Source organism: Pristis pectinata, chromosome 11, assembly GCF_009764475.1.
Source record: "Pristis pectinata isolate sPriPec2 chromosome 11, sPriPec2.1.pri, whole genome shotgun sequence".
Taxonomy (NCBI): domain Eukaryota; kingdom Metazoa; phylum Chordata; class Chondrichthyes; order Rhinopristiformes; family Pristidae; genus Pristis; species Pristis pectinata.
This window is the reverse complement of record NC_067415.1, coordinates 77,529,381-77,543,379: the sequence shown is the minus strand read 5'-3', so window position 1 is coordinate 77,543,379 and position 13,999 is coordinate 77,529,381. Positions and strand designations below refer to the sequence as shown.

Genomic DNA, 13,999 nt, shown 5'->3' with positions numbered 1-13,999 from the left:
CTTGCCCCTACGCTCGGGTCCCTGGAGACACTCCGGTGCTCCATCCTTGGGCTCTCTCCATCTAATGGTGTGTGACACAATTTAATTGTGTGATTGCATTTGAGTGTAGATCCAGCAGCTGGAAACAATGAATTCAAATCCCACCATGGCTGCTGGGGAAGTTAAATCTAAATAATTAAAAAAAAAAGAGTAACAAAGAAAATCTAGACACAGGAATGTTGACCTTAAAACTATCGATTGCCATTTTTAAAAAAAACCATGTCATTCACTAATGATCTTCTGCCCTCTTCCTTTCCAGTCCTGATGAAGGGTCTCGGCCTGGAACGTCGACTGTCCATTTCCCTCCATAGGTGCTGCCTGACCTGCTGGGTTCCTCCAGCATTTTGTGTTCGTTGCTCCAGATTTCCTGCATTTGCAGTCTCCCTCATGTCCTCGTTCACTAATGTCCCTCAGGGATGGAAATCCACCAGTCTTGCCCTGTCTGGCTTCTACCTGACTGTTGTGTCGTCAGTGTGGTTGACCCTTAGCTTGCTCCTCAGGTGAGGGATAATTGAGGATGGACGAGAAAGGCTGTCATCGCTACCGAAGTCCAAATCCTCAGGAGCGAATTTTTAAACAAAAAATCCACGTCATGTGATTCCCTTCCACACATCGCGCTCTCTAATGGCTCACAAATGGAGATCACAGTGTTCAATACTCCTGCCCAAATGTTCTTGGTTCAATCATTCCATGTGACTTTGAGTGAAGGTTTAGTTTGTCCGCTATCAATGGGGCTATCTGCTTTTGCGTCCACAGCATTGGCTGTTCTCATGCTGCAGCTGAGCAACTAATTGATCCTTGTTACTTCATTAGTCTCTGCATTATAAAGCAAGAACGAACAATTGCAAACAAAATCTTTCCATTACGAAAGAAGCCCCTGCCTTTCAAGGATCCAGTCTATTTCAGAGTATACACAAACCTTTGTACTCTTGTCTGTCTCAGCAGTTAGAATGACCTCACCCATTTGTACAATAAAGTGACTAAATGTTGACAATAGGGGGAAAAAAGGTAATCTTATCGGAAGTCTTCAGGAAATCTACTTTGCTTAGTTATGCATATAATATTCTGAAAGGCTGTTGACCTGAAACATTAGTTCTGTTTCCACAGACGCTGCCTGACTTGAGTGTTTTGCAGCATTTTCTGTTTTTATTTCTAATTTCCAGTAGCTGCAGTTTTCGTTTTGTTTTTTGACAATGCATTTAATGTTAGGGTATAAAAGGTGGCCTCATTTATGCAAGGCATGTTGGTGCTAAAAACAGACAACAGCAAATGGAATAAAAGTAATCAGTTTTCTGAATTGTTCTTGCAGCTTTCATTGTACACTGTTCAGATCTTCTGAATCTCTCAAGAGGATCTGGGAAAAATAGGAGAGGCAGGACTCATTAATGCTCGAGCCTCCTAAGTTTTTGTTTCACTGATAAATCCAACTGTGAACTGCGTTCAGCCCCTCTTCACCACAGCTATCTCTTGCTGTCAGCAGGCAGTGTGCCTGACCATGGAAGTGGAAGCTCAGTGCAAAGACAGGCTGGGAGGGGAGATGCAGTTTTATGGTGCAGGGCTTGTACAGGAATCGACCTGCTGCTCAACAGGTAGGAATGGAGGCTTGATGCAGTGGAAGGCCCAGTATTGGTGGAGAAGAAGGGCTTGGGGTGGTTGATGTTATGTGAAGATGGATCATGGCTGTAGACTAAGTCATCGGGTCATGTCATATAGGTGGCCGCCACACTTAGATTCTCGTGTGGTGTACATTCCCCTGTGTAGTGGTTTATTTTGTATCTTGAGATTCTTACATTGGCGGAAGCGTGGCGACACTTGTGGGCTGCCCCCAGAACACTTTATGCAAAATATGCATTTCACTGTGTGTTTTCATGTACGTGTGACTAATAAAGAATAATTTGAAGTCATTGAAGGATTTTGCTGGGACGTAGGCTTGTCCCATCCTTGTATCACTTAATAAAGTGTACTGTGGTCTGCAAAGTCATGTTAAGGGGCTCGTGTAACAGGGCATCTACACGTACCAGTTTATGTATCCCATAAACTGCCAGCCCATATTATGAAACCACCCCCCCCCCCCCCCCCCCCACAAAGCTCATCTTCACCACCTGGTCTTCCGCTGCATCAAGGAGCTCCCTCATCTTTGGATGAGTCTCCGTTCCTAGCTGTTAAGCAACAGATCATTGTGTTTTATTCCCGCAACAAGCCCTGCACCCTTGCTGTAAAACTGCATCTCCCCTCCCAACTTGCCTTTGCACTGAGCTTACATTTCCTCTCTATTGGCTAGACAAGCAAAGTCAGGCACATTGTCTGCTGACAGCAAGAAATAGCTGTACAAAGTTGGTCTTTAGTGGGTGGGATGCATTGGGTAAAGGACTTGGGTGCAGGGCATTTGTGGGGGTATTATCACTAAGCCAGTGGCTGCTCCTGGTTGTGTGATGTGATGTAGAAACAAATGTTCAACCAAAGTTCCATTAATGTTTCTAAATCAGTGGCTCAATTTATTGTATAAGAAGGGTTTGCATTTATATTGATTCTTTCCCATCCCTTTCAGGATCTAAACTGTTCACCACTGGTGAAGCACCTTTGAGGTGTAGCCATTGTTATAATGTGGATTATTGAGTATATAATTTGATGTAGAGCATATAATTTGTACACGGCAAGCTTCTGCAAAGTCCTGTAACATTTTCTACTTTGGGTATGTTGAATGAGGGTTCAGTAATAGGACTTCAGCCAGGATATTGTATTGTGTGTGACCGATGAGAAGACAGGTGAGGTCTCGTCCAACAGAGGACTTCCTCAGTACTGCACTGGATTGCCATTCTGTGTAACCATCCTTGGAAGGTCATTGAATGTGATGAGCCTCACCTTCTCTACTATTGGGAGGGAAAATATTTTGGGTGGTGGGGCAGGACCTGACCCCATGAATGCCTCTCCTTTCCACCTTCCAATCAAACTTCCCTCAGCCTTTATGCCACTACTGACCAGAGTGGTGAGGTATTCCAGTCAGCCGAGCACTTTGAAGGTGATCCAACCACCTTTTTCGAAATGCTAAAACTTCCAAAAATTCTTAATTTATTACAGAAATCTAACATCTTTCTGAGACACTGGGTCACAACCAGTGCATTTACAAATGTATCTTTAACTTCCTGGAGATTTGCCTTCAAATTGAAATTCAAATTGAAGTAGTGGGGAAATTGGTCCAAGTTGTGTTTGATTATGATGCCTTCTGCAGTTGACTGGATTGTTCAAAATTTCCATTTCTACTTGATGAGTGGCTGCTTGATCAGATACCCAAAAGTTAATAAATTCAGTGAACTCTTGCCCTGGCTTCTGTTGGTGTGTTCAGGGATTAAAATTAAGAGGAAAAGATCAACTCCACTACTATTAATTGACTTGATAGTAAAGTGAAAGTATTGCTTTCTTTAAATTTTGCATTTCTGAATGGTTGCTTGAAGATCTCTTCAGACAAGGATTAATTTGTAATTTTACCAGTAAACTCAATTGATATTGCTTCCATTGGGGAAAGCAAGCTTTGAACATAAATTTGCAATTGATTTGCTTTTTCTTCTGATCTATTAACCATTATTCCACCATTTTTCCAATGTATGTTGCTGACTTGGTAAACAAAGGTCTGGACTATTGATCCAGAGATAAGAATTCAAATCCCACCAGAGCAGTGAGAAATTTAAATTGCTAGTTTCATTACTTCAGATTTTAATTAACAGTAATGGTGATCGTAAAACCACTGGAATGTCTTGAGAATGTATTAATTCCACCGAAGTCCTTTGTGGAAGGATATTACAATGTTTAGAATACATTTAGTCAGGATCATGGATGGGACAGGTTTGGAGGGATATGGTCCAAATGCAGGCAAGTAAGACTAGCACAGGATGGTAATTTAGTCAGCATGGATGAGTTGGGCCGAAGGGCCTGTTTCTGTGCTGTACATTTCTATGTACCATCAGTCCGCTAGGTTTGTACTTCGGGAACTGTTATCACATGGTTGACATTTTCAGAAGACACTCAGTAAGATATAAGAGCAGAATTAGGCCATTTGGCCCATTGAGTCTGCTCTGCCATTCAATCATGGCTGATTTTGTTTTCAACCCCATTCTCTCGCCTTCTGCCTGTAACCCTTAACCCCCTTACCAATCAACAACCTATCAATCTCTGCCTTAAATACACCCAATGACTTGGCCTCCACAGCACTCCACTCCATTTGAGGGCAGTTACGGAACAAGAGCAAGCTACTCTGCCCTTGATCCTGCTCCACCATTTTATAGTATTACGGCTAATCTGATCTGTAATCTCAGCACTGCATTTTCACCTAACCCCTTACAACCTTTTGTCCTTAATCAAGAATCTGCCCACCTCTGACTTAAAAATATTTAAAGACTCTGCATGCACTGCTTGCTCTCTAAGAAAGTGTTCCAAAGACGCTGAACTCTCGGAGAAAGAATTTTGCTTTGCTTCAGTTTTAAAAGTATGGCCCCTTATTTTTAAGCAATGACCCCTGGTTCTAGGTTCTCCCACAAGAGGAAATATTCTCTCCACATCCAACATTGTTAAGACCCTTCAGGATCTTGTGCTTTGTTTAAGGATTTGGCTTTCGGACAGACTCACTGGAAAAATAGTCTAGAGGGAAGTAGAAGAATTTCACAAGATGTAAACCTCATTAAAAGGTCAGAGGCAGAATCGAAATGTTGGTATGTATGTGGAGAAGGGGATTTTAGAAGATTTATACACGAGGAGAGCACCTCAATGCTTCAGACGAAGCAAAAGGATTTTCAAAATCGTTAATGATAGGAAAAATCCTCTCAATGCAAGAATGCATACTTATTGCAATGTAGAAGGAGACCATTTGGCCCGTAAGTTCCATGCTATCTCCCAGCAGAGCAGTCCCATTTCCTTTTCATTTTTCTGCAGCTTGCATATCCATGTGCTTTTCTTGAAAAGCTTTTTTGTTTGCTGTTTATCTACATTAGAGGCAATTTACAGAAGCTAAGTGAGCTACGAGCGTGTCTTTGGGATGTGGGAAGAAACCCATGCAGTCATAGAACATGCAATCTCCACATAGAAAGCACCTGGGTTGGTTGTGTTCAGGATTGAACTCTGGTCATTGGAGCTGGATACATCACTATGACACCTGTTGGTCATTCTGTTACATTCTAAGCAACCTTCTACCTTGGGTCTTTGTGGTCACATTAGAATTGGACCAGTGATCATCTCCCTGACTGCGTTCCTGCTGGAAGAACCAAAGCAAATCGGTCTTTGCTCTAATCCCATGACTGTCTGTCTGGTTCTCAACAGTAAGAGTTAATTTTGTTTTTACATAATAAAATCAGTAAGACACTCACTTTTTCCCTTGTTCCCCACGCTCCCCTATTTTTTGATTAATGAGTAGCAGATTCTGGAGCCTAATATGAGAATCCTCAGTATCAGGTAGGCTTGCAAAGTGAATATTCATTTTTTTTCAGGGCTGTAGCAGGAAATACTGCATTGATAATGAGCCAGACTAATTTGTTATATACGTGCTGACAAGTTTAAAGAATGAATATTTATGCAGTGTTGCACAAAGGTTAATTAGCAATGTTGTCTACTGCTTCTACTTTCATATTCTGTGGGCCAAAATGTTGGTCTCTTCTGTATAACACACATATAGTTTTAAACTGTTATTTAAATTGCAAACTGTGAACCATAGAGATACTGGAAAGCTTCATGACTGATGTCAGTGACGAAATATGCCTCCTGTTGTTCTCCCCAGCTATGTCTCTGAGGACTGAAGTTGCTTGTGAATATATCCACACTTATCAAAGTAATCAACCTTAGTCATATGGCATGGACGTAGGCCCTTTGGTTCAACTCATCCATGCCGACCAGGTTCCATATATGAGCTGGTCCCATTTGTCTGCATTTGATCCCTATCATTCTAAACCTTTCCATGTACCTGTCTAAGTGACTTTTAAATGTTGTACCCACCTCTATTGCTTCCTCTGGCAGCTTGTTCCTCATACCCATCACTCTCTCTGTGGGGAAAACTTGCCTCTCAGGCAGGCGCGGGAGTGTAGTGGTTAGCGTAATGCCTTACAGCGCCAGTGACCCGGTTTCAATTCTGGCCACTGTCTGTAAGGAGTTTGTACATTCTCCCCGTGTCTGCGTGGGTTTCCTCCGGGTGCTTCGGTTTCCTCCTACTTTCCAAAGACGTATGGGTTAGGAAGTTGTGGGCATGGTATGTTGGCACCGGAAGCGGGGCGATACTTGCGGGCTGTCCCCAGAACACTCAACGCAAAAGATGCATTTCACTGTGTGTTTCGATGTACGTGTGATTAATAAAGTTATCTGTAAATTTTTCCCCTCTCAACTTAAACTTTACGAGAGAGCGCAACAAAAGTAGTGTTAAAAGGCCTCCAAAGAAAAATGCTCGCTCAGTTATTTGTTCCAAAGATGCTGCCTGACCTGAGTGTTTCAGTTTTTTATTTTGGATTTCCATCATCTGTGGTCTTTTTGATTTTCAAAAAAATAGTCTTCACAACATTGATTTTTTTAAAATTGTGAATTCAACTGTTTGAGCTTGCTTTGGTCAGCATCTTAGTTATTTATCAGAGAGATTTCTATTCTCTTTATTTGAACCACAATATTTTAAAAAAAAATCCACAACTATTTAAATGTTTGGATTTGCTATTCATTCTGTATTCAGTGTAAGTGCTCATAGAGGAGCCATCTATAAAGTACTGCTGTTAGTGTCTAATTACTCTTGTACAACCAGTTGTGAATCTCCTTCAATTTCCATAAATATTTTCATAGCAATGTCTCGCGTAAGTTTTTTTTACACAGCGTGGTGGGTGTGTGGAACACACTGTCGGCAGAAGTTGTGGGGGCAGGTACATTAGGGACATTTAAGAGACTCTTAGGTAGCCACATGAATAATAGAAAAATGGAGGGCTGTGTGGGAGGGAAGGGTTAGGTAGATCTTAGAGCAGCATAAAATGTCGGCACAACATAGTGGGCTGAAGGGCCTGTACTGTGCTGTAATTTTTCTATGTTCAATATCCATGATTTTCACTCAATTGAGATGATGCCCTCACTGTTGGGTTGTTCATTGAATAACGTTGACTGACATGCAGAGTATCTGTAACTTTTATTTTTAAACATGAAGGTGTTATGTTGATTTCTTGAGTTCTCCCCTGTTTTTGTTCAGCTTCACCTGTCTGATCCCGAAAAGACAGTAAAATTCCCTTTTTAATGTTTGTTGTGTTTGTAAACAATTGATAATCCATAAGAGTTTTGTGTACGTTGCCTGTTTGCAATAATCACACTGTTGGATAATTGCACTGTGTTGTCTTGTACTATATCTGATACATTAGCACACTTGTTCTGTAATTACTGGCAGGCTCTGTCAAATTATTTCAATGCAAAGTTGCTGTTATTCATAAAACAATACAAACCATCAGTTCCTCTCTTGAACCATTTCTGTGCTGTGCAGCTTATTGTATAGTTGCCAGGTTATCATTGCCCAAGGTTTTGCTGTGCTTCCTCCACAAACTTTTCATTCCTTGCTCATTTTCAGAATGGACTCTATACTTCTGTTCTCGAAATATTTTTAATTGTAAAGATGGCCCAAGCAAATCATATTCAAATTCTTTTATCCTAATGCATTGACATAATTGGGTTTCTTTTCATGGTAACAAACAATCTGCTGGAGGAACTCAGTGGGTCGAGAAGCATATGTGGTGGGGAATGGGATTGTTGACGTTTTTGGTCAAAACCCTGACAGTTCCTTTTGTGCCCCTACCCAGATGCTGCTCGACCTGCTGAGTTCCTCCAGCAGATTGTTTGTTGCTCCAGATTGCAGCATCTGTAGTCTCGTGTGTGTGTGTGTGTGTGTGTCTCTGCTTTTCTGTGCAGGTGTTATTGCTTCTCACCTTCACCTAGGTTGCTTTAACCCTATTTGATGTTTGGCCTACCTAATTCCCCATTTGTAGATAATGTCAGTATTGCTCCATGGACATTGACTTGCAGTAACAACAAAGTTGTTGGAAGCAGAGTCCCCATTCAGAAGCTGTACCTTAAACCTGCTTGGATATAACATTAAAATCCGACACTAACCTGGCTCTGGTTCCACCACGTCCAATCTGAGCGTCATTACTTTTTTCCTTACCTGACTTGCTGCACTGAACAAAGACCTGCCACACTGCATATAGATGGCTGATCAAGAACAGAGGATGTGTGGGGCAATACTAAGTGAATCCTGACTAGGACAAACTGTCTGGCCAACACAGGGCAGCCCAACCAGAATGTTTTCCCAGAATACACACCCACCTGACAGAACCCTGATACAGTTGAGGCCTGTTAGGCTCGATTCAGGTGAGCATGCTCAAGGTTTCACCTTCACTTCAAACAGGGAAGCCCCTCCTTACCAATTGTCCCAAAATATATGCTGGCTGAGCCAGTGAATTCAAAAGCCCAAAGGGTCTCTATCTTGAACCAAATTTGTTTCCAATCCCCTCCAAGTAATTGTATCTGTCTAACATTTCATTAACGAGAAGGAAAATGAACTTGTGTCCTTGAAGACTCCTGGCCTAGAGGGCTACAAATCCAACCGTTGGAAGATGGGGTTAGGTTGGGAAGCTGCTTTGAACAGCACAGACATGATCGGCCAAATGGACTCCTATGTGACAAATGTTCTACAAATCTAAACAGTGATGAAATGCCTGCATTCTGGAAAAGATCCTGTTTATTTATTACACAGTATCTGTGCAATATTATAATTAAGAGGATAATATTGTGTAACTAACTGTTTCTTCCCTTTCAGGTTGGTTAACAAGATAAAACCAGGTGTCAGTAAAAGGATCAACCGCCTGTCAACACCTATAGCTGGTTTGGTAAGTTGGTGTTCATAATATTTGAAAGTAAAATGAAGCAGAAACTTCTATCACATTCATTTTCTTTCATAAGATTAGCAGCATCTTCCTCTTTCCGCTCCTCTAAGTTAGAGGGGCTTAGAAGGTGTGGCCAGTCTGGGTCCTGAGTTCGATGGCCTCCTCCTCTGTAAGGTGATTCAACTCCCCAAGTTGTTGGTCTTGAAAAGAAGCCATTATAGGTTGTGTTGGTGCAGCCTTGGGAAGAGCATGAGAGGAGAATAATAACACATCACTGATCAAATGGTGATAAAGATGCATGATGGAGCTCCTGAGAGGCTCTGGCAGTTTCCAATTCCAGATTTTGTAATTAAAAAAAAATAAGTTGCTGGAGGAACACGGCGGGTCAGGCAGCATCTGTGGAGGCAAAGGGATAATCGACATTTTGGGTCGAGACACTGCATTTGCGATTCCAGTATCTGCAATCCATCGACCATCCCTTTGCCTCCACAGATGCTGCGTAACCTACTGAGTGCCTCCAGCATCTTGTCTTTTGCTCCAGATTCTGGCATCAGCAGTCTCTTGTGTCTCTAGATTTTATTATTATTTTATTGCCTCTAAGATTATAATAAAAATCTGCTATTACCAAAATAACGTATGAATTTGAATAATTATGAGCCCATTTTTATAATGGTAATGCCTCTCAATCCATTTGCAATAAAACTGTGCCTCTTTAGGAAGTTGGGCCTGCATGTTCTTGTAGCTTGGTCATGCTGCTGCTGCTGCTTGTAAGTTATTGGAGGAGATGCTGTGCAAAATGTTCATGGAGCTTTTAGGGAAGGTGATGAAATTCTGAGCTTTGCAGTGCTGTGCTTTTGTCATGTGAAAGCTCTCATCTTGAGTCTCTGCGTAGGACTTAGTATTCACCTGAGCCAAGCATGCAGTATTTGAATGGAGCAAGGTGCTTTTGTTTTGCAGTACTGAGGAATGGTCAAGTTACTTGCCCTATACTTTACATGTGAGGACCTCCTGTCAGCTCATTACTTCTGAGTTTTGAGTTTAAAATTCTCACATTTAAAGCAATGGTCAGAGTGTGCAAGTCCTCCATTATTTGAACTCCAGTTCAGCTACAAATCTGGGAGCAATTTGGACTTCCTCATATTCCCATGTAGGAAAACTAAAAGCTCTTTGGAAAAATGATCCATTGCATCTTGATTCTACTTTTTTTTTTATCAGAAGTGTTTGCTCACTCTTGAAGATAACCATTAATAAAATAAGTGGATAATTAGTTTTAGCCCAAGGTTCCAATTGTGAAGTCAAAATTGCTTTCAGCACGAGACTAGGACAGGGATTTGTGAAGTTAATGTTAGCAGTCCCCAGCCTGCCTTTTGGTGTTAGTTTAGGCCATTCACAGTCAAAATTCTTGTCTGATGTGGTTGTAGTGTTTCAGCAGAGGTGGCGGTCCTTTCTATTCATTACTCAACATGTTGTAAGACACTACTTCCATGTAGGATAGGCCAAGAGCTTTGCCTGTTTCCCTCTGTACTTTGTCCTATCAGGCTCAAGGACAGCTTCTATCCCACTGTGATAAGACTGTTAAACGATGAGATGGACTCTTGACTTCACAATCTACTTTGTTGTGACCTTGCATCTTATTGTCTACCTGCAATGCACTTCCCTGTAGCTGTGACACTACTCTGTATTCTGTTATTGTTTTTACTCTGTACTAACTCAATGTAACTGTACTGTGTAATGAATTGACCTGTACGAACGGTATGCAAGACAAGTTTTTCACTGTACCTTGGTACAAGTGACAATAATAAACCAACACCAATAATACAACTTCTTTGGCAGTCCTTTGGGACGGAGGATGACTTCTGCTCTAGTTTTGTGGTGGTTGATGAGATCAATGTGGGATCAGCAGACTCTTCCACAAATAAGCAGGGGATGTCTGATGGGTTAGGCAGGTGGGTAGTTTGTGAAGTGGTGCAACCCTTCTGCAACTTGGGCTCCTGCATGTTCCTGATGCATGGCTTTGAAGTTCTCAATACTATTCCGACTCCTCCTTCTCCACTTCGAGTGGAAATGAGTCAGAGATTCCCAGGAATCTTTTTGTTTCTGTCTGTCATGGACAGAAATCACCAGGCAAAGCTTTGAATATGCCTGCAACTGCACCAAGTACTATACCTGTTCCTACATCTCCTCCCTCACCACCATTCAGGGTCCCAGACAATCCTTCCAGGTGTGGCAGTGCTTCACTTGCAAGTCCGAGGGTGTCATTTTATTGCATCTGGCACTCCCAGTGTGGCCTCCTATACATCGGTGAGACCCGATGCAGATTGGGTGGCCGCTTCATCGAGCACCTTCGCGCCGTCCGCCGCAACAGCCAGGACCTCCCGGTGCCACCCGCTTCAATTCCACATCCCGTTCCCATACTGATGTGTCTGTCCACGGCCTCCTCTATTGCCACGTTGAGGCCAAGTGCAGGTTGGAGGAACAACACCTCATATTCCACCCTGGGAATCTCCAACCTGATGGCCTTAACATCGATTTCTCTAACTTCCGCTGACTCTACCCCTTTTTTCCTCTCTCACCTCCTCCCCCATCCCCCCCCCCCCCCCACACACACACACTCCTTTGTCTTCCCTTACTCTTATGGCTTCCTTCCCCCACCTTGATGACCTGCCCATCTCCTCTCCTCCCCCTCCCCTCCCCTCCCCCATCCTTTATTCCATGGTCCACTGCCCTCTCCTACCGGATTCCTCCTCTTTCAGCTCTTTGCCTCTTCTACCTATCATCTCTCAGCTTATTACATCCCCCCCCCCCCCCCCCCCACCCTCACCTGGACTCGTCTATCACCTGAACTCACCTATCACCTGCCTGCGTGTGCTCCTCCCCCTCCCCCCACCTTCTTATTCTGGCTTCTGCCCTCTTCCTTTCCAGTCTGAATGAAGGGTCTCAGCCCGAAACATTGGCTGTTTATTTCCCTCCATGGATGCTGCCTGACCTGCTGAGTTCCTCCAGCACTTTTTGTGTATTGCTCCAGATTCCAGCATCTGCAGAATTTTTTTGTGTCAAAGCTTTGAATAGTGACTGCTTTGGAAGTCTAAGGTACTGCCTACAACACAAGAACACATGAATTCTGAACTGGAGTAGGTCACTCAACCTCAAGCCAGATTTGCCATTTAATAAAGTCATCATCACTGATCCTATTGGATCTTTCCCTTGCATCTGATTTTCATATTGTTTTGGAGAGTGCCATGGTCAGGGTTTCTGGTAGAACTAGTGTATGGGTTACTGAAATGGTGGCCACCATATTAGTCCATGAAAATTGGCTCCAGTTTTGAAGAGCTTCACCAAGGAACCAAAAAAAAAGCCCTGGCTAATATTGCCCTGAGATTTTCAGTTTTGCACAGAATTATTTTATGCACAGAGAGAGAGGTTTTTATAAATGACTTGGATGAGGATATGGAAGGGTAGGTTAGTAAGTTTGCTGATGAGACAAAATTTGGTGGTGTTGTGGATAATGTAGAAGGTTGCTGTAGATGACAACAGGATATTGATAGAATGCAGATCTGGGCTGAGAAGTGGTAGATGGAGTTCAACCCAGATAAGTGTGAAGTGATACACTTCGGGAGATCGAATTTGAAGGCAGAATACAAGGTTAATGGCAGGACTCTTAGCAGTGTGGAAGAACAGAGGGATCTTGGGGTCCACGTCCATAGATCCCTCAAGGTTGCCACGCAGGTTGATAGGGTTGTCAAGAAGGCGTATGTCGGGGTATTGAGTTCAAGAGCCACGAGGTGATGTTGCAGCTCTATAGAACTCTAGTTAGATCACACTTAGAATATTGTGTTCAGTTCTGCTCACCCATTATAGGAAGGATGTGGAAGCTTTAGAGTGGGTGCAGAGGAGATTTACCAGGATGTTGCCTGGATTGGAGAGCATGTCTTCTGAGAATAGGTTGAGTGAATTAGGGCTTTTCTCTTTGGAGAGGAGGAGGATGAGAGGCGACTTGATAGAGCTGTACAAGATAAGAGGCATAGATTGAGTGGACAGTCCGAGACTTTTTCCCAGGGTGACGATGGCTAACATGAAGGGACATAATTTTAAGGTGATTGGAGGAAGCTATAAGGGGGATGTCAGGGGTAAGTTTTTTTTACACAGAGTGGTGGGTGCATGGAACACAGTCTGCAGAGGTTGTGGGGGCAGATACATTAGGGACATTTAAGAGACCCTTAGATAGACACATGAATGATAGAAAAATAGGGGGCTGCGTGGGAGGGTAGGGTTAGGTAGATCTTAGAGCAGGATAAAATGTTGGTACAACATTGTGGGCCAAAGGGCCTGTACTGTGCTGTAGTGTTCTATGTTCTAAAGACTGCAGATGCTGGAATTCTAGATGAAAAAACAAGAAGATGCTGGAGGAACTCAGCAGGTCAGGCAGCATCTGTGGAGAGAAGCATACGGTCAACGTTTCATGTCAGGACCCTTCTTCATGACCCGAAAAGTTGACAGTCTGCTTCTCTCCATGAATGCTGCCTGACCTGCTAAGTTCCTCCAGCAAGCATCTTGTTGTTTTTCATTACTTTATGCACAGCCACTGATAAAGCAAGCTGCCGTTCCTGTGTTCTGGAAATGTCACTCATCTTGAGGTATGGGGAATAAATTCTTCAAGGCATTTACAACTAGGTGGAGGCTTTGTTCTTTGAAGTCATAGTAATATTTCTAGCACTCCTGTCTGAGCCTTGTGTTGAATTATCTTCAAGGTATGCGTGGCACTTTCTCCACCCAGTTACAGAAGGTACCAGCAGTTTGTAACTGCCAACAAAAGAAATATTCTTAGTTGCAATGATCAAGATTTTGTCACATGGTAACATGTTACAGAGCTAAACCAAACAGAAAATGTTATTATCCATAGACCGTCTTTGTTCTTCTGAACTTAAGATTATTCTCTTTTATCACCCTAAAGTGATGCACAATATTATTTAATTTGGTTTTAAAAATATTTTTCATTTGACGTACTCCTTTTTGAACTCTTCAAATATCACAACATGTAACAGCCTCAGGGAGTATTCTTGGCCTCAATGGACCATTCTTTTATT

At 42.6% G+C, this 13,999-nt stretch overlaps 1 protein-coding gene across 2 annotated transcripts in view; it reads left to right on the top strand.

Moving 5' to 3' along the window:
• LOC127575787 (LIM domain only protein 7-like) overlaps positions 1-13,999 on the top strand; it is a 203,628-nt gene that overhangs the window by 46,876 nt on the left and 142,753 nt on the right. For both annotated transcript variants that reach the window (XM_052025884.1, XM_052025883.1), the window contains exon 4: positions 8,849-8,918. In XM_052025884.1, coding sequence (XP_051881844.1) covers positions 8,849-8,918 — 70 coding nt within the window. The remainder of the gene's footprint in view (positions 1-8,848; positions 8,919-13,999) is intronic.